General features: G+C 38.5%; 1 protein-coding gene across 1 annotated transcript in view; it reads left to right on the top strand.

Annotated features, from left to right (window-relative positions):
• The window catches only part of chrna8 (cholinergic receptor, nicotinic, alpha 8), a 198,210-nt gene that overhangs the window by 63,521 nt on the left and 107,869 nt on the right, over positions 1 to 26,820 (top strand). Inside the window, exons 3-4 of the mRNA XM_060845653.1 lie at positions 9,639 to 9,683; positions 23,445 to 23,554. Of these exons, the coding sequence (XP_060701636.1) occupies positions 9,639 to 9,683; positions 23,445 to 23,554 (155 nt within the window). The remainder of the gene's footprint in view (positions 1 to 9,638; positions 9,684 to 23,444; positions 23,555 to 26,820) is intronic.

The raw sequence follows: 26,820 nt of genomic DNA, 5'->3' as shown, positions 1-26,820 counted from the left end.
TGTTCTAGTCAGATATTCAAAATGACTCAAAATTGAAGTAAGTATTTGGTTCAAATCAAGTAGTTCTGTCTTTTTATTCATGTTTTGTTATACTTAGCTTTGTTTCTTCAGGGCCTTTTAATGTGTCGCTGTCTGTGGAGTATAGAAGCATCCCTTCAGAATACACCATTGGCTCATTCAGTCTGTTTCATGAAGGCTGTAATAACTATATTAGTGATAATTCACTGATATATGCCTTACCAATTTTAATTGTATTCCTATGCTTTAATAAATATTTAAATCAAATTGCAAAAGTACTTTGTGTGAGGGAAAATGGAGAAGAAAATATAAGATAATTTGTCTGTGGCTGGGGAAAGTTGACGTGCTTGTTTGAATTCTAACACAATATGAAAATTTGCATTCTGTTATCCCTGGTATTATAATAGTTATGTCACCAAACTAGTGTTGTGAAACTTAAGACTAAAGAATACTATTTGCAGTCCCTGTGACTTTGACATTACAGCTGCTAAATTAAAAAAAATGTTTCCACTGTGTAAATTTGACCAGAACTGAATAAATGGTTCTTAACATATTTCCTCCTTACTTTCTGCTTTTCTGAGACAAAAATAACTTGGCTGACTAACGGGAAGAAACTTTTGCCTTAAATAAGACCTTGTTAGTGAGACTGTATCTATCATACAATATATCATGAGGGAGACCTCAATTTTGGTTTTCTCCTTTAAAAGATCCAAATCTGTTCTCCCACCTCACCTCGAAACTATAGCATTACATTGGCTGGTGTTTAATGCGCTCCTCGTTATTTTTTTTTGGATCCTTACACCCTTATAAATTATTTCTCCCCGCTCCTCCAGTTAAATGCTTATGTATGTAATTAGATTTATCATGACTCCATCTCCCCACAACTCTCTGAACTCTCAAAAATAAGCAGTCGGTGGGATTCTCTATTTCGTAGCTCCCTTGATTGAAGAGTGCTGACTTTGTTCTGTTCTTCACATTGTGAGCTCTGTTAGAATTTCAACTGGAGAATCTTCGGTCTCTTGGATTTCCTCTACAGAGAACATCTTTTCTGCATAAACAGGCAATTATTCCATCATAGTATCTGAGGAGACTTAATCTTTAAAATTATCTCCGACATTGACTGTTGTTATGGACCAGACCAAAACCCCTCAAAATATATTAAGAAGTTAGCCTAGACCCTAAACTTTTCTTCCTTTTACAGGTAAATGTCGGGTGGTGCATTCTGAATGCAATTTGATTGGTTACACTACCAGTCTTGAATCAAAGCACACTTTCGTTGTATTTTAACTATAGTGTATGATTAAAGAAACAAGAAATTGGAATAACCTCAACTCAATTGGAAAATGTAACAGAATAATTGAATATTTAAAGTTGGTGGCATAGTTGATAGTAAAGAAGATTTTATTAAATTATAAAGAGATCTTGTTCAAGTGGGTCAAAGGGCTGAAAAATGACAGATGGAGTTCAATCTAGATAAATATGAGGAAATGCATTTTGGTATAACAAACAAGGGTTTATACAATTAATGGTGGAGCCTTGGGTAGTGTTGTAGAACAGAGGGACTTTGAGATTCAGGTACATAATTCTTTGAAGTTTCTGTCACACATAGTGGTTAAAAAGAAATTTAACAGCTTGCCTTCATTGCTCAGTCCTTTGGGTGTAGGAGTTGGGCAGTCATATTGAGTTTGCACAGAGCACCGGTGAGGTCTGTTGTGGAGATCTGTGTTCAGTTCTAGTTGCCCAGTTGTAGGAAGGCTATTACTGAGCTGGAGAGACCTCATAAGTTGTTTACTTTATTGGATTCAAATAGACAACGTGACACCTCTATCTTAAAATCTATCTTCAAAAAATAATCCCAGAACAAAATACATCTCTTAAAGCTATAGTATCCACACGCTGTTATTGAAATAATGTTTTTGCAATATTCTGGATCCCTGAACAGGAGGTTTCTTCTTTATGGTATTCTGCAGTTCTGACTCTGGCAATTTCTTCTGTACTGTATGTCATGAATCTGCGCATATCATCCCACGTGCGTAATGGTTACCGTGATATTGTATACACCACATCCTCAATCAGTGAGCAGATTTTTGTACTTAGTCAGCTGGAAAATCTTTGAAGTGTATAGATCTCGACTTAAAATTGGTGATTCGGTTGGGCATTTTCATCTGCCGACTTCAGTCCTCAACATTAATGTTTCTGGACTCTTACACAACAAGTAAGGCAAAGCCTGGTCCCTGGACTAAAGACATTGAGTTGAGTTGCTATTTGTTTTCTTCTGATTAGGTCAGCAAGGGCCAAAACCACACAATGAGACACTGAATTTCAAGTGCAAGTGCATTACCTACAAAACCACTTGCATGCACTTTTTTTTTCAGGCCATAAATTTGGGCCCACCAACAAACCAGCCAAGTCCAATCAGGCCAAAACTGTGATTCTACCTGCTCTGCTGCTATATATGTTGCATTTACTTTTGAGAAATACAAAGGGACTGCTATCTTTTTAAAGGCATTTTCAGTGTTTTTAAATGGGATGTGGATGTCACTGCTAAGACCAGTACTTGTTGCCATTCCCTTCATTGCCCTTCAGCTGTTTGGCTTACCAGGCTCTCTCATGAGGAGAGTTAGGAGTAAATAACATTGCTGTTAGTCTAGAGTCATGGGGGCGATGGCTGAGTGGTATTATCACTGGAGAAACCAGAATCCAGTTAATGTAGAAACCCGGTAACATTCTGGTGACCCAGGTTCAAATCCTGCCATGAATTCAACAAAAATAAACTGGGTCAAGGACCTAATGATGACCACAAAACCATTTCCAGTTGTCAAGAAGAGCCTGCCTAAATATGCAGGTTAAATGGTTTGACTATGCTAAATTTCCCTGTAGTTTCCAAGCATGTACAGGTTGAGTGGGTTGACTGTGGTGAATGTGGGTTGAGAGTGTGGTGCTGGAAAAGCACAACAAGTCAGTCAGCATCCAAGGAGCGGAAGAATCAAAGTTTTCGGCAAGAGCCCTTCATCAGGAATCTGTGGTGAATGTGGGTTATGGGGATACGATGGGATGCTTTTCAGAGGATTGGTGAGACTCGATGGTGTTAAAGCCTCTATCTATCTGCACTGTAGGGATCCTATGTTTCCAAAGGATTGTAGAGTATAACAAGATTGGATAGCATTAAGTTCTTGAAATGTAACTTGAATTTAAAACTGTGTATTAAAGTGCAGTTTGACAATCAATAAAACAAGGTGAAAATATATTGGTATGAAGTTGTAACACAGCACATACAGTACCTATCAAAGTATAAACCATAATGACTTGTTGAGGACAACTATGAATGGGCAATAAATGTTGGCCAGCCAACGATGCACATGTCCTATGAGAACATCAAAAGACAATTCAAAGTGGTGCTTTGACGGAGACATCTTTGAAACATGCTGCTTTTTCTTGCCTCTGCTGGTCTATACTAATTAGTAATAGCTAATTTAGTGGACCTTTATAACTATTTATTTTCTAAAATATTCTTCCTATGTTGTAAATTAAAATTGTTCTATTTAGCAATGCATTGTGTTCAAAATAAATATCTAAAATATTGCAATAACTCCAGAGGCTGGTATCCTGACACCAAGTTGCTCTTTATTAACACATGGAAAATCCTTTACTCTGGCACAGTCTCGTCAGAGTCAGCACCCAAGTGTCAGAATCTATAGCACTCCTCTTTATCTGTCAGCTAGGGGTCCCTGGTTTAGGCTGTTAATCTGGTCCAGTCAGCGAACTAGTATTCGGAGGTCCAAGTGGCTATTCTATAAGGTCCAACTATTCTATGAGGTTTACTGCTAAAGAATGCTGGAGTTGAAATTTTATTCAATTTTCTGTCCTTCAAGTTTATAGTTATAATCTTGTTATAATCACTACAAAATACCTATCAGGCACACTGATTCTTCTTAACAGCACTGCTCAAGTCAAAGCAATGGAGTGGGTTCCATGTATTCATAATAAAACACACAACTCTTGCTTCCTTCCATATGCAGAATTTCTTTCAAAGAAAGGAAGCCTAGCTGAGAAGTGTAGGAATAAGGGACAGCTGGTTCACGTGGCTCCTGGCTGATTTTAATGGATCTGCAGCAGAGTTCCCACTGGAATTCATCCATTCATTAACAGCTCAACATAAAAGGCACCAGCAGTTTTCCTTAGGGGGAAAGACTCTCTAACTCTTATGTCAAAAGCCTTTTGAAAGAGAATAGATTTTATTTTTCCTCAAGTTATCAATCCCCTCTCCTTAGAAACCCTCATTTACTTTGTTCGTACCACAAATGGCCATTAAGAACTTCGGAAATGGGAACAGAAATTGGTCATTCTGCCTATCCAACCTGCTTTTGATCTTCTCACTCAATGCCGTTTTCTGGCATTCTCGGTTTGGTCAAAGGACTTTTGTGGAACTGGAAAATGGAGAATTTTAAATAGCTCATTATGACATGCAAAACAACGAACTCTGCAACTTGCAGCCTACTTGAATAGATACTGTTATTTGAAGCAGATTACAGGTTAAATCACAGTGCACCTCATGTTCCTTTTTTTTCTTGAGAAGCAGGGAAACGGTTATTCAGCATAGTCAACGAACCATGCATGAAATCAACAATGCTGAAACATTGTTCAGGAATGTTTCCTGAAGAAGGGCTTATGCCCAAAATGTCGAATCTCCTGTTCCTTGGATGCTGCCTGACCTGCTGCGCTTTTCCAGCAACACATTTTCAGCTCTGATCGCCAGCATCTGCAGACCTCACTTTCTCCTCAATGCTGAAACATTGCAATTTTTGCAAAAATTAACAGCAAATCTCAATGGCACCTGCAAAACAATCTTTGCAGCTTCTCTATGGCACTTACTGTAGAGAGCACTGTAAACATAATCAACCCAGCTGCGTTTCTCTCAGCAAGTGACAAAAGCTGAATGACAAGTTTAAAAAAAAATTCCCCTTTCTAACATTGATGCTGGTAGCACTCAAAGATTGTGAAATAGCCACATTAAAAAAAATTTTGGGAGGTGAGGACAAGGACCCCCTTCCTCCCAGCCAAAGATACAAATGAAGCACAAATCAATAGTTAAAGGTTCACGTCCCATCTCGGGTCTACTGAGATGTACTGGCACATTCTGAATGAAATATTAAACCAACAACAGCTTGGTCTGACAGAGAGCCTTGAAGGTAAGAAAATATCCCAAAGCACTTCATGAATGTTTTCAGATAAAGTTTAACATGGAGTCGTGTAAAGGAGATGTTTGGATAGGTAGCCAAATGTTTGGCAACAAGATTATTATTTTGTGGCAGGACAAGGAAAGAGTAGCAGAAACTGTAAGTATTTTGCCACCACCTCCCCCGCCCCCAAGGTGTCTACTGCTTGCTGATAGAGTTATTAAATAACCAACTGTGATGTTTGCACAGGAGCAGGATTATTCTTAGGGTTGTGACAATTCCTCACTGAACCATTGACAAAAGTAAATATTAACTAGTTTGTCTTTGCTGCTGTCTTTAGTAATTTAGTGAAAGTGACTGTGTTTCAAAGTAGTTCATTGTATGGGATGTGCTAAGAAATAGTTCAAGGCATTGTGTAAATGCTCTGTTGCATCTCCTCATTGGGCGGACTGGCGGATAAATAACCGCAAGCTACATGTAATTTGGGTAATTATCAAGAAATCTCTCAGACAATCAAATACTGAAACAATTACTTATTTGGTTGCTACATGCAATAACCTTTAAGGCTTCTCAAAAAGTAAGTTAAGCCTCACAGTTCAACTGTTACCCAGTTAATGGGGGATTTTAGCTACGATTCCAACTAGGTGTCTCTTTCTGGGTTGGGTCCAGGGTTCAGTCATTGTTCAGTGACCTGTGAAGGTCTACTGCTAAAGAGTGCTGGAGATGAAATTTTATTCAATTTTCTGTCCTTCAAGTTTATACTGTGACATTATTGATGATCCTTTAGATTTTATCTGTAGCTTACTTTCTTATCAGAAGTAACTTCAATGTTTCTTGTTACATTTGGCTTTACCTGTCTGTTTGATGACACACAGCTTTCTTGTGATTAGTTCCTTAATTCTTCTGCAGGGCAATCATTTGTCCTTGTGGCACAAGGTAACCAGTTATCAAACAATTGTTAAATCAGTTTTGTTTATGTAACTTCAACTCCTTCTCCCAGGCATGGCTAAGTGCTTTCAATTCCTGTATATCAGTTCGTCCTTGTCCCTTAACAATTTATTCCAGACAGATTTATTGCTGCTGCTTTCAATCTATGAACAGTTATTAAACTTCTGAAGTTCACAGTATGACGTGTCAATCAACTTGTATGTTTCAGGATATGGCAGGGAAAATCACCAATGTCACAGCCAAGTATGTTGAATACATACACTACTAAATCTGTTCAGGCCATCAAATCGATCTGTTGGATGCACAGGATAAAATATTGAACCAAAATTAGAATGTAAGGTGTGTGGAAATTTGCAAAGGTGCATTTTTTTAAACTCTTGTAGTAAACTAGCTATTCTAGATCTCAAATATGTACATGAGCTTTTGAAACTCAAAGAAAGGGAATTTTCTGCTGTCTGCAGAGTATTGTGAAGTTACAAGATCCTCTATGAAGGTTGCATTTATAATTTGTCTACAAATACTGCATGGAGAAAATTTATTTCTAACTTCTGCCACAACCACCCTACGTTCCTGTGAGCCCAGCAAGTTGCTGTGATAACATACATTTTTACGTGCACATTGTAGCCTTGGGATATGGACAATGTTAGAGTCTCAAATTTCTTTCTGTTACATTGCTGACCAGGAATCTCTCAAGTTGAAATGAGTTACAAGTTGATAGTTAATTTGGTTGAATGCTTTAAAAACATATCTGTCTTGGCCACCATGTTCTGAACCTACTGCCTCAGAGGCAGGGACACTACTGGTGCATGACAAGACCATTACAACAAATCTTGGATAGAGTCATAGAAGTGTACAGCATGGAAATAGTCACTTTGGTCCAAGTGGTCCTTGTCAATCAGATATCCTGAATAAATCTAGTCCCATTTGCCAATATTTGGCCCATATCCCTCTTAAACTCTTCCTAATCACATATCCATCTATTTTAAATGTTGTAATTGTACCAGCATTCTCCACTTTTGGCAACTCATTCCATCCACACACCACCCTCTGCATGGCAAAAGTCCCTTCAGTCCCTTTTAAATCTTCTCCTTCTCACCTTAAACCTATGCCCTCAAGTTTTGGACTTTCCCATTTTGGGGAAAAGACTTGGTCTATTCAACCAATCCATGCCCCTCATGATATTATAAACCTGTATAACATCACCTCTCGATCTCCAACATTCCAGTGAAAATAGCCCCAGCCTATTCAGCCTCTCACTATAGCTCAAACCCTCCAACCATGGCAACATCCTTGTAATTTTTTTCCGAACCCTTTCAAGTTTCACAACATCCTTACTCTAACAGGGAGACCAGAATTGCATGCAGTATCATCAAAACCCATTGGCAAGACATATCTTATTTCCAAGACTTATTAGCTCCTTCAAGGAGTTTACATGAAATATACAGAAAATTTGGCATTTGGACTTTGACATTTTGTATTTTGAATGGAGTAAAACTTGGTCAGATATTTGGCTGCTGTTAAGGTTTATGGAAGTTTTATGTACTATAATATGTTATAAAGGCCAGCCTTCCAATTGTCGTTTTTGTCAATTTGACTGAGAAGTTGAATTGATATTCATAATTTATTTGCTCTGTGAGCATACATCATTCATGCATTATTCAAACTCTCATGCTTCCCGATCAGCCTTAAAACTTGTCTTCCCCCATTATCTGGTTATCACCCACAGTTGTGAAGACCCCTTTACCTGTATCTACAGGCTCTGGCCTAGATATCAATAGCACACCACAACTTTGGATACAGTTTCACTTAATGGGATATGCCATTATCACACCACCAAGCAATAAGACATATACTCTCAATTACACTGGTTGCTTAGAAGTCCCACAAACTGGCATCTGTCTTAGGTACTCAATGTGTCAATGGATCTTGTGCAATTTTGGATCCATGGACCAAACTGCTGTACTTGGCTGCAGTCTTTGTTTATACTTCTCCTACTTCTGTGACTTTGCCATATAAGCTAATACCTCGTTTTGATCCAGTTCATTGCTTTTCACCTGCATCATTGTCCTGATGAAGCCATCAGAAGACTTCTCTAAAATGTTTGGAAGTGGGTTTTCATCTGGTAAAATGTGGTTTTTTTTCAGCTTACCGTCTTGCTGGCATTTTTTCTGCATTGAGTCAGCACTGAAATAGGGGTAGTGTCCAAAAAGACAAGTGGTGGACCCTATACCAGAGCTTTAATGGGCCAAAGAGTGTGAAAGTGTCATAGATGTTCACCAAAGATTGAAAGACCTGCAGGTTTCCGTCAAGCATTTTAATATACCTCTCCCATTATTCCCCTCAAATGATCTTTGGGCATTAATAATGTCTCACTGCTGGTCTGTGGAGCCAGAAGATTCTACTGCTGACATCTAGAGAATAGCTCCAGTTAAGTTCTTTGATCCACTCTTTAAGTTAATTAGAATGCCTGTATTAGGAGGGCACCTAGATTTTACAACTACCATGGGACAGGAGAATTGTAAACCGTATGTTCCTTCTTGTATAGGCTCAGCCCATCACAATATCTTTTGATAGTCAGGGCTCAGGATTGCCCCTAACCCTGTATCAAGATGTTTGATAGTAAACGTTACAGAAAAGAAAGAACAAAGAATTGTTTTAGAAAAAACTGAGTGAGTGGGCAAAAGTTTAAATCAATAAAGGGTAAAATTAAAGCTGTTGTTGCAAAATACAAGTAAAAATCAGAAGATGGAATGAACTTTTATAGATTAACAGATGGGAGGACTGGAATATTTTACAAATACATTACCAGTGCACTGGCAAGTGCAGTTTCACACTTTATCTGGACGGATAACCTCTGATACACTACTGATGGATTCTCTCCCTTAAGATCTTTCTTGGTCTGTCCTGCAATGTGATGGATTCAAACTTGTGTCACTTTAAAGTCCCCGACAGTGTACAAGTGACTCACCTTCCAGTGTTTCTTCTAGTCGCTGGAAGGCTTTCATTCCTCAATTTCCTCATTCAGGGATTTCCTCAACTGCAATGAACAAGATCAGAATCGTTCCATAATAGAGAAAACAGTGATAAGAATTTTACTTCCATGGTACTTTGGTTTGGAACATCACCGCGCTGAATATTAACACCACCTCGTTGCTAGCTTTTCATAAAAATCCTGTGACATTTAGATCTATAGATACAGTATATTGCCTATTTGGCTTATGTTCTATATCCCCTTATTATCCTTGGCTGATTTGTTCAATGTTTGCATTTGTCCAATGCTTATGTGTTTGTTATGATCATTTCTATATAGTTTGGTAGTTCTCTGTAATATGATGTGGAAGATCATTTCAGCTATGTTTCTAAAATATCCAATTCACTTGTAATATTCGGGTCCTTTCCTTGTCGTTGTATATTTCTTGAAATCTTTAAAAGTTTTTATTTATTGTAAGGCAGCAATCTTGTTTTAATTGTAAATAATTATTCTCTTTTTTTTAGGATGAGAAAAATCAAGTGCTGATCACAAATGTTTGGCTGCATATGGTAAGATTTTTGTTTCACTCCATTTTCATTTTATAGTCCCTATTTAATGATTATAGCAGATCTTAACATTTCTCAATATGAGATTGTTTGTTTAAAAATACATTAAATCACATGCAGCTAAAATATCATTGCTTCATTTTCAAATAACACTGTGATGAAGAGGTTTGGCTCGTCCCAAAACTTATAAGAAGAGAAAATAGATAGAATACGTACTCAAAGATGATGAGCGCTTGAAGCTCAGAGAACTACAGTATAGTGCTGAAGTCAGACTCCACCTTGGATACTGCATCTAGCGCTGAACATCAAGAGACACCATTCACAGGCTAAGGAGAGAAGAACTGGAATATTCATCTTGTGTGATGAGCTCTCACTAATTTTAGCTTTTTGGAAAGAGCCACCTCAGAGATGTTCTTAGAGAAACCTATTAGGTAGCATTGTTAAACTGGGATTATTACTTTGTAAAATGGCAAATGTAGAATTAGGGGACACACCTTCAAACCAAGGATAGGTAAGGAAAGATATCAGGAAGTGCTACTCCCCTGGGAAGTCTCTGTGTAGAATAAACTGAGGGAGTGTGTTGGAGTCAAATACTTGGACGTTACCAGTTGGGGAAAAGGAATTGGGTGTCAGGGGAATCTCTCTCTGGATGGATAGGGACCAATAAAGCCAAAGAAGCCTTTTTCATTATTATCATGAAAATTTGGGAGCTGGAGTCATATTCCTTCCTTTTATATGTAGCAGGAGAAAGTGAGGTCTGCAGATGCTGGAGATCAGAGCTGAAAATGTGTTGCTGGAAAAGCGCAGCAGGTCAGGCAGCATCCAAGGAGCAGGAGATTCGACGTTTCGGAAGAGTCTCCTGCTCCTTGGATGCTGCCTGACCTGCTGCGCTTTTCCAGCAACACATTTTCAGCTTATATATGTAGCACACTAATAACTAGTTCCTTGACAATGTGGCCTAGTTGTAGTTTAGACCGATTTCTCATGGGCAGCTTGCCTGAAGGTAGTGCAGTTCTCAAAATCTTGTATCTAATTATATTGAGACAGCTCTGATACATATAAATGTATTTCTTGCAGATTAGCAATAATAGACCTTGCCACTCCCCTCATCAAACATTTTTAATATACTACTTGCAGTGATGGAGTTAGAATTTTGTGAAGACATTGGAATATTGTACCACTCATTGGTTCATAATGGCCACATAAATCACACCTCTCTTTTAGCCAGCAACCAGCATCCTGTAGGTCCCAGTGATGTATAATTGGTGTTCAAGTTTATTAAATTTAAAATGGTCTGAAGATGCACCACTAGTACAATTGTATAGATTCACAACAAGGAATAATGTTTTTTTTAATGAAATTAATAGGGCAGCGCAATTCCTATTGCAAAATAATGATTAAATTTAATTTTTTGCACTGTCAGTCCTTCCACTTCAATCAATTGTAGAAAAACATATTTTTTCATTTTATTTATCAGTGTATGTCAAGCATTTCAAGATTAGGTGCAGCATGACAACTATTTGAAATTGATTGACATAAAAACCCATCTGGTTCACTAATGTCCCTTAGGGAGGAAAAGCAGCCATCCCTATATAGTCTGGGCTGCATGCTACTACACACTCACTGTCATATTGAGTTGTATCTGTCCTTTTGAAAAGGTTTAGTAAGTCATTCAGTTCAAGAGCAGTTGTTGATGGTTAACATGGCGATGCTTACAGTCCATAAAATCCAGGTCTTACAATCCAGGTTTTTTTTTCAATAAATAATTTCAGTTCTATCACACTGTAAACATTTGCTATAAATTGTGTGTCTTACGATCTTGTACTCCACCACCACCTGATGGAGTAGCACTCCAAAAGCTAAAGCTTCCAAATAAATCTGTTAGACTATAACCTGGTATTGTGTGATTTTTTTTTTTAACTAAGTCCATATAGGGATAAAGACAAAGCAATTAAGAAACAGAAGTTCCCAAAATTTTAGGACAGAAATGTTTGGAAAATCAGATTCAGCTATATTTGCATCCCCAAATTATTTCTAAGCATAATCAGCTAGAAATTAATTTTGATTATATAGTACATATTCCCTTGTTCACTTGACAAAGAATTTGGATCCTCCACACTGCTCCAGCAGTTGTAAATTCCTGGAATTGCTGCGGATCACTTCATGAAAAAAATTAACTTCATAGGGTTGGCTGACAATTAATGTGAATTGTAAAATCACACCCTGACTGATTTTTGAAGGTGATGTGGAATACTATCCACTCTGCTCATCCTTAGCCCACCTGTGACTTATCGGAAATGCACATGTGGCTAATTGCATCTTTAATTAGTGTGAGAAACGAAGCCCACTGTTCAATAATTTCAGTCAGAGTCAAATTCTGAAGCTGTCTTTATTCATACGGTTTTGCAAGCCTGGGTGACCATAAAGGAGGCACACTAGATCAGGAGGTGACATTACAATTTACACAGTTCAGTTGAGTCTCTTGGTACTCCCCTCTTACTTCTGCTAATATAATCGGCTTACCATATCTGTCTGTGGCATGCAACCCCTGCTCCCCCTTGATTGCTGGGTCTTATTACTTTTGCTGATGCAACACTGGGTCTTATTTGGTTATTTTGTTCATACTAACTCCCTATATGCGTGAAACTTGCAACGGTCACGTCAATACACCTGTTTCTACCAGTCAACTACCTCCCTTTTTAGTTAATTATTTCTTGGAATATACCCTCATGATTCCACCTTATGATTTTTGCAGAAACAACAACCTTCACAAGGGCCTCTCACAATCCCCCCTTCTCTTTTTTTTTAATAATTGTTGTTCTCTCATATGTAGCCCCCAAATTTGCAAGCATCATCCCTGAGACTTCATTCAACTTGGCCTCAAGGTCACCCATCCTCTCATTGTTCCTTTGCCTGATTACCTTTCAGGGGCATCTGTTTTGCCAAGGCTGTCTCAATCAGCTGTTGGGTTATTCCCCGTATACAAGGTATGATACAACAGCCAATTGCTACCAGTACCCCTGCTACCACTATCAGGGAGGTGAAGATGGAGACTGCCACTCCCTTCCATTTCCCAAACCATGATTCCAGCCATCCCGTGAGTGATGTGTCCACCCCTGAATTCTCAGCCAGTTCTTCCGCCAAGGTGGTCAATCCTCCTAAGGCACGAGTGATTGACCCGTCAGGTGCTATATTATTTGGAATAAAAGTACAACGGCTCCTTCCTAACATCATGCATACATCCCCTTTTCAGCTAAGATCAAATCTAAGGCCATTCTATTTTCCCAGGCCATTCTACTGGTTGTATCAAGCAATTCTGTTATGCCTTTGTCTGCATCCCTAGTATAATTGATTAATCTTTGCTGCTTATAGAAAATATAGTTTATCCAGTCCACATTCTTGTTGACCATTACCACCAGAATAGAGCCGATTCAAAACCTGCTGCAATCTGATTGCAAGCCTTATACCCATCTGGTACCCCTCTAGGAACTCCTATAGCGTCTAGATAAATCCTATCATCAAAAGAGGTGTCTAATAATGATATTTTTCCTCCTCCCCCTTTTTGTTTCTATCTTGTCCTTTTTCAAATGCCAAGGTGAATGGGATTGTCGATTGTACAATTGCATATATCCCCCTCCAATCTGGAGGTAGTGTGGGTCTCAATATTTTGCCTCCACAGTGCCACCACAGATCCACTCTGGGAACCTTCAGTGCTGAGTAGTTCCCTCCCTTGCCCATTCCGGTGACATTCTCAATTTCTGTACATAATTTCAGTTCCCCCAAGTCTCTGGACCGATTTTGTATCTTGTCTACATACACACAATGTGTGATTTCTGACTGCGGCTGAAAACGTAGGGGGGGCTTTTAAGTCTTTCTTCTCTAAGGGAGGGAACATTAGTGATAGGGAGGTACAGTTCCTATCATTCCATGCAGTCTTATCCTGATACAGGGCTATCATACATTTCGTGCCTTTCCTGTCTCGCTTCCACCCGAGCAGAAAGGGAATCACCTGGGCCACTGGCCTACCGGAGGCACATGCATAGCAATTGCTCTTATTCAGACTTTTTATAGTATACTTTACCCATTAAACCCAGACATTTGCATTCCCATATCCAGTTTCTATTTCAATGGTCTGTTTCAAGTCCTTCACATCTGTAATTTTTACCACCTTAGGGTCATCGGGAGGGGTGAAAGGTTGTATCTTATTATCCAGTAGTTCTGCCCAGTTTCTCTTTCCTACGCTAATTCAGAAACAACAGCCTGAGAAATCATTCCCGTTTGTTTTCATTTCTATTCCAAATGTTTCATTTAATTGTACCTGATAGCTGCTCCCTCCTAGAATTGCTTCGTGCCATGTGGTTTTCTTTATCATTAAGTATATTGGGTTATACTTTCGATCGAGACAATAGAGAGCTGGTCGGAAGGGGGTCAGGTATACCAAGTACCATCACCAAGGCCATCCCTGTTAGACTTGAGATATATCTCTGAGCTGTGGTACTGTCTCTGGTTATCTACATTCCCACATTTTACGAAGCTGCATATATCGGCGCCTATTACTTGCAGATTGTCAGACTCTGGGACTGTTAATAATAAGTTTGAAGACGATGTTTGACAAAATCCCAATATTAAGCGAGCTAATATTATAACCCTAAGCATTCTACAATAGTATTGAAGCACCGAAAGACTTTACGTGCAATCTATATTTTAAAAAAAAATCCAGCGCTCGGGTCTCCACGGTATAATCAGTCACTTAAAGTCTTTTTAGCCTGAGTTTCAGTGGTTCTTGCATTGATTCGGCCGTCCTGACTTCTTTCTCAACCGGGGATTCCACTGGTCCCTTAATCCTGCTGTAGTGAGTCCAGCCTTTCACTGCCATTCTTATCGCCATTTCGGTAGTCGAAAAGAGACTGGTACGGTCCCTCCCAATCCGATTGCAATTTTGTTTCTGTCGGTGCCTTAATTAGGACCCAATCTCCTGGCCGGATGGGATGAACAGTGAATTCCAGGGTGCAGTCTGTGCCAGTAAACCCTATTTCCTGAGGAAAGACAAAGAGGGAGGACAAGCCCAGTATATACTTTTTAAGAACAAATCTTTAGTTTCTGGGATTGGCAGGTCCCCTTTTGCTCCCAATTAGAGAGGCCAAACAATATCTCCTTGGGACTGTCCACACTTACAAGAAGGCTATAGGTAAACACTTAGTCCAGGGGAGTCTGGGTTCTATTATTAATTTAGATAACTGCTTGAGTGTCTGGTTCATTCTCTCAAACTTTCCTGATAAGGGTGGGTGCCAAGAGGTGTGGAACTCCCAGGAGATTCCTAACCCCTTCATTGTTCCCTGGAGTACCTTGGAAGTAAAGTGAGTTCCCTGATCCGAATCTATACACTTCACTATCCCATATCTGGGAACTGTGTTCAAGTATTATCTTGGACACCCCACTTGCGGTGGCAGTGGCCAGAGGATATGCCTCCATCCATCCAGATAAGTGGTCAACTATTACCAACATATATCTGTCTTCTTATTCGGGCTAATTCGGTATACTCTACCTGGATGCTCTGGAATGGCCTTAGCCCAGGTTCTGTCCCTCCTGGGACTTGTTTCCTTAGCGCCTTCTTGTTTACCTTCCTGCATGTTATACATCCCTCACATATCTGTTTGGCTATTGTGTACATTCTTTTGCATCCATATTTCCTTAGGACTAAATCACACTTTGCTTGTACTCCCCAGTGACTCCCCTGATAGAAGACAGCCATAATCTCTCGCATCATCATTTTTATTCAACCCCTCCCTCCCATCGGGTAACATCTAGCACCCATTCCGCTGTCTTTGAGGCCCCTAAGTCTTTTAGTTCCTCCTCCTTTGCAGTAAACAATGGGGTACCCTGAGGATCCGGAATTACAGGTATTAAGGAGTATATTGCGGTGCCTTGTGGATTCAGTGCCGCTTCTTGAGCTACCTCATTGGCCAATCTATTTCCTCTTACTTTCGGATCATTCCCCTTTTGATGTCCATTTGTATGAACTATCTCTATTTCCCTCGGGAGTAACAGGGATTCTAGTACATGTTCTATTAATGTGCTAGTTCTTTTCCTTGACTATTTATCAGTCCTCTTTCTTGCCAAATTTTTCCGAAGGTGTGCACCACTCCAGATGCATATTTGGTGTCTGTGTACACTGTTCCTTCCTTGTCTTCTAAGGCTCTGAGAGCTCTTTCAAGTGCATGAAGTTCACAGGTTTGGGCTGACCAGCCATTAGGCAGTCTTTCAGCCTGATAACGCTTCCCTCTATCCCGTCTACTACAGCATTTCCATTGTGCCTTTTCCCCTCAGTCATCCGGGAGGACCCGTCGATCAGCAACTGAGCTCCCGCATGAAATGGGATGTCCCTTAAGTCCATCCGCACTTTCATCTGATGTTTAATAATATCAAGGCAGTCCTGATCTGGATTACCAGGGGCCTCCCCCTCTCAGTGCCACAAGAATGCAGCTGGATTTAAGCAACTGTCTGTGACTAACACAAGGTCATCCTTCCCTCTTAAAATTGCCTCACATTTCAAGATCCTTTATTCCTGATGAAGGGCTTTTGCCCGAAACGTCGATTTCACTGCTCGTTGGATGCTGCCTGAACTGCTGTGCTCTTCCAGCACCACTGATCCAGAATCACATTTCAAGATCCCAGAGTCTGTAAGCCATCACCCTGCTTTCTGATTTGATTATTAAGGCTCCCCCAAAAGTAAGTTTCCAACTTTCTATCAATAAGGCTGTTGCTGCCACTGCCTGCACACACTCTGCCCAGCATTTTTTAATTAACAATGTATTAACGCTGTCATGTTTTAAATTAGCTATGAATCAATATATCAGATCACTGAGAATGTGTGAAGGAATCCTGCCAATTAATATTAATTCAGGCTAATACAATTGATTTATTATAAATATTAATTATATATTATAAATAAAATCATTATCTGTAATTCAGGGTGGAAACGCAACAAGTGACTAAAACATTTTAAAAACTGTACTCTTCTGCTTTATCCTTCTTATTGCATCATTCTTTTCCCTTCTATAGTTGATCTCCTTGCCTTTATTTTCATCTTAACCTCATTTAACCAATTTATCAATTTATGCTAGTCTAACTTTAAAGCCTGCTACTAACTATACATTTTGGGTGCTTACTTGTAAATATATTTATATATTATAAATTCATTTATTCAGTATTTAATGTTTAAAATGCAAAATGCATACAGTTCCAACTTGGAAATTCACTATAATTATCCAGTTTTCGTCCTTTAATTTAAATCCAAAATTAGTTTTCTTAAGTAGTCCTGATCAGTCTTTGCTCAAATACAATGCTATAGGTCGTGAAATAACTGGAGCTGCCTTAAAAGGATTTATCTATTCAAGTTTTTTAAAAATAACTTCTAATGCATGAATAATGGCCGAATCCAAGGTCACAGATATTAACCGTAGGATCTTTTTTGATTTAACTGAAACTTCAACTGTCATTGAGGGAGGAGACTTTCCGAATAAAGCTATGGCTGGCACATCATAATCACCAATGAAACATATCAGTCTTAAAATTAAATGGAAACAAATGAGTCTAAAACACAAAAAAAGGTTATGGTGTTATTTTTCTCCGTGTTAAGCTGATTTGAAATCGAATAAGGTTGGCTTTATAAAAGAGATTAGTTAGAAACTGCTAGTAAGGCAGTCATGACTTGTCAAAAGGACAGGAGTTAACATTTTATTTCATAATCACTGTAAAATCCTTAACCTTCAAAGAAATCATGTTAAGTTTCCATAATAGAAATCAGATTCAAAACAGTCCCAGATCTCCAGCTCCAGGGAGCAAAGCACAAACATTCTATCACCTCCAAACAAATGTCATTCAAACCAAATCACAAAAGGTTAAACTTTCTATTAGCTGTACAGCTCTTTTCACTCTCTCTCCCCCTCTCTCTCACTCACTCACTCACTCACTCACTCACTCACTCACACTCTCACAAACACTTCCTGAGCTTCTCGCTCCACTCCTCTAGAGGCTTCTCGCTCCAACCCTCTATCTTTTGAATATTTTTCTGGATGTCTGGCCATAAGTTAGTTACGAAGTGTACCCTCAATAGCCCTTCAGCTACTAGCCCTTCTGACACGAATCATAATCTGATTCCTCCTGACTGAAAGGCTCATGTCCCTTAACATATAAATTCAAATATTTACAAACCCAGTCTTTGTCTGACCCGTACTTTGGCCAGAAGACGGCAGGACAAAGAATGGATTCATAATTAGACAATGCACATAGCTGTCCAACATCCTGCCCAACATTCTTTCTGGAGGTATGTTGCCAGGGACCCTGCCTCCATTTCCACTTCCTTTATTTTCCCAGAGGCTTTTGCTTTTTCTTTATCGTCGGCACAGCCCATATTGAGTTCCTTCGTTAGTCCCTTATTAACTACTAGAACTCAATCCCAGCCACCAAGACAGTACTTAAAAGCCAATTTTTTTTACCTCGGTCTGTACACAGAGTTGCCTGGCTCAACTTCTTCCTGTGCCTACCAGTCAAGTATTATCACTTAACTCCTTCCTGGTTCAGAATGGCTTCCTGAGGATTCTGGTCAGTCTACCAGGAGAGGCACCCACCGTCGAGAAACAGGACCATTCTAAAAGAGAACAGGATGCGTCTTCCCAGCTGTCGACGGTGTCTACTCTGCCTGTGAGGACAGGATCCCGGACGAGCCCACAATTGCAAGAAACTAAGCTCAATGTTCAATATTTTAGTCAAATTCTGAAGCTATATTTATTCATACAGTCCTGCAAGCCCAGGTGACCATAAAGGAGGCACACCGGATCAAGAGGTGACATTACAATTTATAAAGTTCAGCTGAGTCTCTTGGTACTCCCCTCTTTTCTTCTGCTAATCTAATCAGCTTACCACATCTGTCTGTGGCATGCAACCCCCCCACCCCCTTGATAGCTGGGTCTTATTTGGTTATCTTGTTTATACTAACTCCATATGTGCGTGACAATTGCAATGGTTATGTCAATATATCTGTTTCTACCAGTCGACCACTTCCTTTTTCAGTTAGTTATTTCTTGAAATATGCCCTCATGATTCCGCTTTATGATTTGTGCAGAAACAACAACCTTCGCAAGGGCCTCTCACACTTAGTAAAGAAATGAGTAATGGATGCAATTGGTGATTATAGTGTTCATAATTAGACAACGCACATAACTGTTCAACTACCCTTTATGCACTTATTAATAAAATAGTAAGATTAAAAAAAGGTAAGGAGAAAATTACTGCAGATGTTGGAACCTGTACTGAAACCAAAAACTGCTGGAAATCAAAGTGGTTCAAGCAGCATCCATAGACAGAGAGCAGGGCTGTCTTCCCCCAGCACCCCTTCAATCCCTACCCCTCAAATATTGCATAACTGCTGCCCTCTCCACACTTCACTCTGATGAAGAGTCCATCTAAACTTGAAACTTTAGCTTGTTCTTTCTCTATGAATGCTGCCTGACCTGCTGTGATTTCCAGCATTATTTTTCAACACAAAAAGTAAAGTGTGTAAGTCTTTTTGACTGTTGAGTAGTTTCCCTTCAACAATAATTTATATTATGTAGTGCCCTTAATGTAATAGCAGAACCCATAACCCATGATACTTGACAGCAGTATTACAAGGGGGTACCAAGTCTCAAGATATTAGTTCTATTTAAGGTATTCTTGAAGGATGAAAGCAAAGTAAAAAATCTGGAAGGTATAGGAAATAAATAGGAGTTCAATATCTATAGGCAACTGGTAGTGTGGTGGAGTGATTAATATCAAAGATACATAAGAATCAGAATTAAAAATGTGCATATTTATTTCAGAGGATTGTGAGATTGAAGGATATTACAAAGATGACCAATTGTTTGGTTACTTGTGGTATAACTTTGGTCATTGAATATTCACTTCCAAGGTGAATATACTGAAGGCGTGAGTTTGTGGAAAGCATTTTCTGTTACAGTTAATGCATGCAGCTAAAATGATGCTGCATTTGACTAGTTAGCAATGTTATTGGACAGTATTGATTTAGCTATTGCAGTGCTCTTATAAACAAAGTAACTTGACATCTTACAGCATAATGGGCCAAATGGCCTCCATTTGTGTATTGGCTCTTCAAGAGAGCTATCAAATTTGTCCCATCCCTCGATTCTTTCATCATGGTTCAGCCTTCTTTCTTAAGAAAAAAGTAAATGTAGACTTAGTATCCTTTTGAAACAAAAAAAACTGACTATGGAGGAAAAAAGTCCCTTTTATCTGTTCACCATTTGTTTAAAAAGTATTTTGAATCTGTGCTGTCTGATTTTCTTTCTGCTAGTTGGACTCGTTTTTCTGTAGAAGCTTAATAATTTTGAAGAACTCTATAAAATCTCCCCTAATTTTTCTGATCAGTGGAAATAACTACAGCTTCTCCAATCTCCTCAGCTGACTAAATTGCTTCATCCCTGGCCTTATCCTCGATCTCTATAGTGCACTCTTGGAGCTCAACCAGGCATTCATATTGTGGCTATTTGGTTAAAGCTGACTGATCAGGTGGCCTCACTTTAATGCACTTACCTTTTCAGCAAACAATATTTATACAGCTGCAGAGGAGAGTGAAAGCCTTGTTTGATTTCCATCTCTATTACCTCTTTTTTTTTTTTCCCTTTTTTTTGGTTTTAAAAAAACCTACCTGTTTGTTAATTTGCATACACATGAGGTAGGGAGCAGCATCTGGCATTGATGTTATGAACATCTTTCTTTGACACTTTAAAGAGATTGTAGATTGAACCATTGTTTTTCAAAGCATCTTTACAAAGTATTTACTTATTATCTTGGTTTTAGAATTATTTTGACAATAGCTCATTGGTTTATTACATTGTAGATACGAAAGTGAAGTCGCATTAGTATAATTGTGGAAGAATTCTTGATCATTGTTTCGAATTCAGATGTAATTAGCACATTACTCTTTCCAAATAAAGATTTATTTGGTATAATTAAAGGTTGAATAAGTTGTCATCTCAGGAAATGTTTTTAACTGGTTAAAATTTTCGTTCAACTGATAACTTATGTAGATTGGCTATTTTCACCATAATGGCTCAGTGAAGCTACTGTGTATACGCGAGTAATAGTCTATCTCTTTTAAAAGTCGACCCACTATTTTGACCAATTAACCTAGAATTTTCCATATATCTCATGTAAAAGTCGACCCTAGTTCTTCACAGATAACAGATCAACATTTGAGTCAATGTGCTGGCCATCACGTTGTGCTCCATCTTTCCAGTCTGCCGGTAGTTCCATTCCGCTCCTGGTCATCCAGTCCACTGGCTGTTGTGTTCCATTCTGGGTTTTCAGAATTACCATAATTCATTTTATTTTCTTCATTTGTTTAGAGATCATTTGGGCTTCTGCTAATGATACAGTATGAATATTGATGGGCATGAATTTCAGCCCCTCAAAAATAGTATCAATGTAATAGTCGACCCCATAAATTTGACTATTATTCGAGTATATAAATGTCATGTACACCCTACCAATAATCTAATGGAATTCAGAGACAGGTACTTTTGGAGTAACCTTTGACCAAAGCATCTTTTTAAGGTTTTGTGACAATAAGGTACATTGTGCACATTGCATGCTTTATCAATGTGTGAGAATCCTGACAAAGTAACTTTTAGTAAAAGGAATGTTAAATAAAAGAAAGAATACTCATGGTTTCTAAGGATGGTAAACATGACCACACTCCTGTAACCTCATGATTTTAATGAAAAATAAAATCCTAGAAAGGATGGCCATGTTATACCAGGCATTTTAAAAAAAGTCTAAAACATCAATTCAACTAAGGACCTCCAAAATGAAATATCACCTATAATCTATATGAAAAGGCAGATATATTGTTATTTGGATGAACTTGACAGGAGAAAAGGTTAATATAACACCAAGAACTGTGGATGCTGGAGATTTGAAGCAAAGACAGAAATTGTTGGAGAAACTTGGCAGGTCTGGCAGCATCTGTGGAGAGAGAAACAGAGTTAATATTTTAAGTTCAGTGACCTCTTCATCAGAACTGATAGCAGTGAGGAGAGCATGATATTTGTGTTGGGGGTGGTATGGGATATAGGTAAAGGGAAATGAGCAGATAGATGGATACGGAACCCAGTGAGAGAGAGAGAGAGAGAGATGAAAGGGGTAGGTAAACAAGGAGATCATTGATACTAAGCTAGGACAGAAAAGATAATAAGAGAATGGTTTGGCTGTGCTGAAAGCATAAAAGGACCATGGTGTGGGGCTGGTGGCTAAAAATTATGCTGTAAATTTATTAAACTTGATATTGAGTCCTTAAGGCTGTAGGTCCCCAAACTGAAAATGAGATGCGTTTCTTTGAGCTGAGGCTCACTGGAGCACGGCAGTAGGCTTGTGACAGAAATGCTGGCATGTCAATTTCTGTTTTGAACCTTCTCAATGTTTGATATCCCACTGCCCACTGGGGGAGAGAACACCAAAAATGCACCACTGTCTAAGCGAAGAGTCTCTTGTCTCGGTTTTTAATGACCTACCTCCTGTTCCTGAGATTACATCCCCTTTTTTTAGAGCCAGCAATCGGAGAAAACGTCCTGTCTACATTCCCCCAATTATGCCTTGTAAGAACTTGTCAAGTTTCAATGAGACCACCTCTCCAAAACTAGGCAGTTCCAAAGACCTAAAGTTCCAGTTCCAAAGTGTGTATTTCAACCCATCAAAATAATTACTAAAAATGGGCCCTCTACCTTTTGCTGCAAAATGTGTCATCTCACCTTCAACTTTTACATGAATGTAGATATCTCTAATCAACCTGCTCAAAGATGTATTGACACACCTCTGGAACAGGTGGGACATGAACCTAGTCTTTTGGTCCTGAGGTAGGGTTACGTCCACCATGCTTCTACTCCTTGAACATCAGGTGCCCCCACCCCATGGGCAGAGTCACTATAGTAGGTGTCCTGCACAGTCAGTAGTTCAAGTCATATAGAACTTTAAAATTGCATCAACATCAGATGCTGCTGCCTAATTTAGATGGATGTCACACCCTTTCAAACAAACTGATGGATTGAAATTACCACAAATTGGAAAAATTAGAAATTTTACCAGTCTTTTCAGAAGTAGTAGAGTTAAAATTTCCCCTCTCTTGCTATATATAACAGTGTCCAGCATTTTAGATCTGACTCAGTGATGGTAGAACCTCAGTACACCCCAGTAATGGTTGGTTTTCATCCTCATCCATGTTTTGGAGTGAGATCAAGAACACATTCCATAATAAGTATTATCAAAGCTTCCTGTTACTGTGTAGTGTTCACACAGGAAGTAGAGAAAAAAAGAAATAATAGGGAAGAGACCGGTGTTTCCCAACCTCATAATAAACTCATCTCACACTTATTCACAACTATTAAATCTTGCTGAAGTATATTCACGAAGTAAAAAGTTATATGGTGAGATGAGTACTAAAAGTGGAGGTTTAATTGGCACAAGGAGATATGAACATATAGACATGTGAATCAAGTACAGAAATCAGCCACTTGGCTCCTTAAGCCTGCTCATTTTAGTAAGATGGCCGATCTGACTGTAACCTCAAATCCACATTTTCATCTACCCTAATACTTTTTCGCTCCTTCTCATGTAAAAATAATCTAAAATAACATTCATATGCAAAATGTATTTGCATTCAAATGCAGTATATATATATATGTATAGTTATCTTTTTCTTGCCTCAAAAAGCACTGGAAAGACTGCTACCTAAAGTGGAATGTTACTGAATATGGAGGTATACGCACCTTGCACTTTCCTTCAGATTATGTGTGGGTCCCAGATATTCTTCTCTATAACAGGTGAGATGAATTTATTTCTATTCATTCTGACAATGACCTCTCTCTTTCATATTTAACTGAACATTTGTTTTTAAAAGGAAAGGTCACAATCAAACTTTTTTTTTAGAAAGGTACTGGAACATTTTTCATGTTGTCTTCCACATAGTTTATCAGATATTAATAATGTCTGTCTCACAACATTCAATTACAGGATTCACTGTAAACTTCTGTGTCAGGCTTTACCTCTGGAGAAAATCCATTATAAGAACTTTGAATATTTGAATGAAGCAAGTTTTGAGAAGGTTTTTGTCAATGGTACTGTTGTGGATTTTACAATTTAATAAAGTGTGCTATATCCATAATATTTTGTGTCAGCCTAACATTTTTTGTTATCTTTTATATTGGATTATATAATGAGAAGGAATGATGTGGTTGTTGGCAGTTGTAGCCTGTCCACAATATAGTATTCTGAATTGGGATCTGATGCTTTGTGCTGGGTCATCATTGGACTGAGGTAAATAAAGATGAGGAATTTTTCAATGTCTGTTTAAATTTCAAGTGTTCATTAAATCTATATTTCAAGGCTGCTTCTTGCTCCATGTCACTGCAACCTACAGACTGGTGCCTGAATGAGAGGAATTCTTTCTTTGTTGGCAACACCTTTTCCTGGCCCCATCTCATTCTGGATGTGAGCTGCTTATTTTGTGTCTTTATGATAATTGTCCTATTGCTTTACATGGGCTCTCTTTTTTAAAAAAAAGCTGGACGCTGCCTGGTGACTAAGTCCTGATCTCGTTGTGCTGAACTTTGGCAGAAATTAGGCCATTCTGCCCATCAAGTCTGCTCAGCCATTTGATCATGGCTGAGAGATTTTTCAACACCATCTTCCCTCTTTTCCCCATAACCTTTGATCTCCTTGGCAATCAAGAACTTATCTATTTCTGTATATGGACCTCTCCTCCATAACCTTCTGTGGCAGTGAATTCCACAGATTCACCACTCTCTGGCAAATCTATTATGCCTGAAATGTGATAAATGGAGCTAGTCCATTTAACAACCCAGAAACTCTTTTTCAAGAGGACTTATGAGTGCAACAAATTAATCTTCCAGCCTGTCATGATATTCAGGCTTCCCTCTTCACCCCACATTAAAACTAATTGGAATGTTCGAAACTGCTGTAGCAATCTGATGCTGACATTATTTCATTTTTTGCCTTGCCCTTGGTGAGCAAGTCCTCGAGTGGAACTCAGACCAAGTGTGACACCACCCACTGCACCAGAAGACCTCCCCTAAGCTTTTCTACTTTATACAGTTTTTTGATTTTATGATTATTTATAATAATGTTTAAGGCATAATATACATCTGTAAAGGGGAATTTTAATTATGTCAACTTTGCTCAACAATGTTGACCAATGGGAATTGTATAGTAATTGCTATTACTGCCACTTGCTTGGCCTGCTGTCGCTGGCTGTATTCCTGATTTGTTCCATTTTAGTTGGACTCCGTTTTCATGGGTGATTTTCAAATGTGCTGAAGTTATGATGGTCTAGAAAGCTCCAAAGTAGTTGCACACTGTAGTTTTATTATTCAGTTGGAGACCAATTTTCTTCATAGCACTTTTCAGTAACAATTTTGATTAAGTTCAAATCTAATCCTTTTGAATTTGCTGTTTAAATGGTTCTAGGGGTGAATTTACACATTTAAGAAAGTATCAAAGGCAATGACTGAAAAAAGAATATAAATGATAAAGCTGAGGCATATAATTCTATCAGACAAATCTTACAGATAATAGTGAATAGCCTTGAGTGATTAGACTGCGCACATCACACTGAGTTTAGAACAGTGCTGTCTATTTCCTAGAGGGTATAACTAGCCACTATTTGTGTTTACACTATTATTTTTTGTGCCCTATCTGGACACCAAGTACACTATTGCACTAGTCCTGTTATCGCAGGAATTATAATATAAATTAACAATACTTCCTACTGTTACCAAATGACCAATTAAGTTCTTTTAAACCAGATATTGATAAACAAAAAGATTTCTTAGTAAACCCTTAATTGCATTAAGAACCAAGATAAATCTAATTCAATAAAGATGAAATAGTTGGTTAGCATACATGGTCGGTAATATAGATGTTTACCTCGAAATATCACAAAAGCAAAGCCTTCATCACACAAAAACACAGTCTTTAGGATAAGGAGGAAAAAAAATATTCTTTGCAGAGATTGCTATTCTGGGAAAAAGAAAACTCTGGCCAAGTGGTCCTCCCAAATGTATACCAGTTAATCATCAAGGTAAACTACACAATTAAGAACATTGGCTACACGTATGGTTTTTCAGTCTCTGTAAAGTTGCTGGAGAATTTTTCAGCCTGAATGGTATCACTCCGTATTGTAAAAGACCATCTGGTGTGATAAAAGCTCATCTCTCTCTACCTCTGCATGCCAATGAATTTACAAGGATTACATTATCATATCTTATTTTGGTAAGAAGTCTGACACTGCCAAATTTATCAATATAACCTGCAAGAATTTGGTGGAATCTGCCTTTGTTACTGTATTGATTTTTCTGTCGTTGGAGAATTGGATTGAGCTGTCAGGCTTAGGAACAAACGCAAATGGGAATTTCTGGCTGATTTGAGTGATCCATTTAGCCGTTTTTTTTCAATTTGTATTTAATCTCTGCTTTCATCTCAACCTGTTTCTCTGGAACTGAGTGATAAGGGTGCAGTTTTGTAAGATAGGATTCTCCTATATCCATGTAGTGTATGATTTAATTATGAACCCTGCTTTCTCCCTCCAGATACCTTTTTGAATTCAGTGAGTAACCTTGTGAAGTCTTTTTGTTCTTCTACTTCTAAACAGGCAAGTGTGATGCCTAACCTACTGAATGGCTTCAGTGTTAGCTACCTGAGTAGTAGGTTGCTTACTTTGAGAATCATCTGATCCTCATTCCCATGTCTGTTTCATCATCCACTGTCCTTACCAACTGGCATAAATTGTATTTGATTATTTTTCTCCCAGTGATGATATCACATTAATAAATTGATATGGCAGCCAGTTATTGTTTCTGGAAAGTTGCAGTGTCAATTAGATAATCTATTTCACCAATTCCTTTAACTATCCAGAATGTACCACTGAAACATGCTTTTCAGACCTTGTAAAGTCAGCAGCATTGACACCTCATCATTTTGTTAAAATGTTCAGGGGTTGATCATGCTTGTTAGCTCATTATTTCATGGTTATCCTATTCTAAGGTGTTCTTGACCTATGTTGCGAATTCTG

Source organism: Hemiscyllium ocellatum, chromosome 2 (assembly GCF_020745735.1).
Source record: "Hemiscyllium ocellatum isolate sHemOce1 chromosome 2, sHemOce1.pat.X.cur, whole genome shotgun sequence".
Classification (NCBI taxonomy): Eukaryota; Metazoa; Chordata; class Chondrichthyes; order Orectolobiformes; family Hemiscylliidae; genus Hemiscyllium; species Hemiscyllium ocellatum.
Note: the sequence above shows the minus strand (reverse complement) of the source record. Positions and strands in the feature narration are given on the sequence as shown.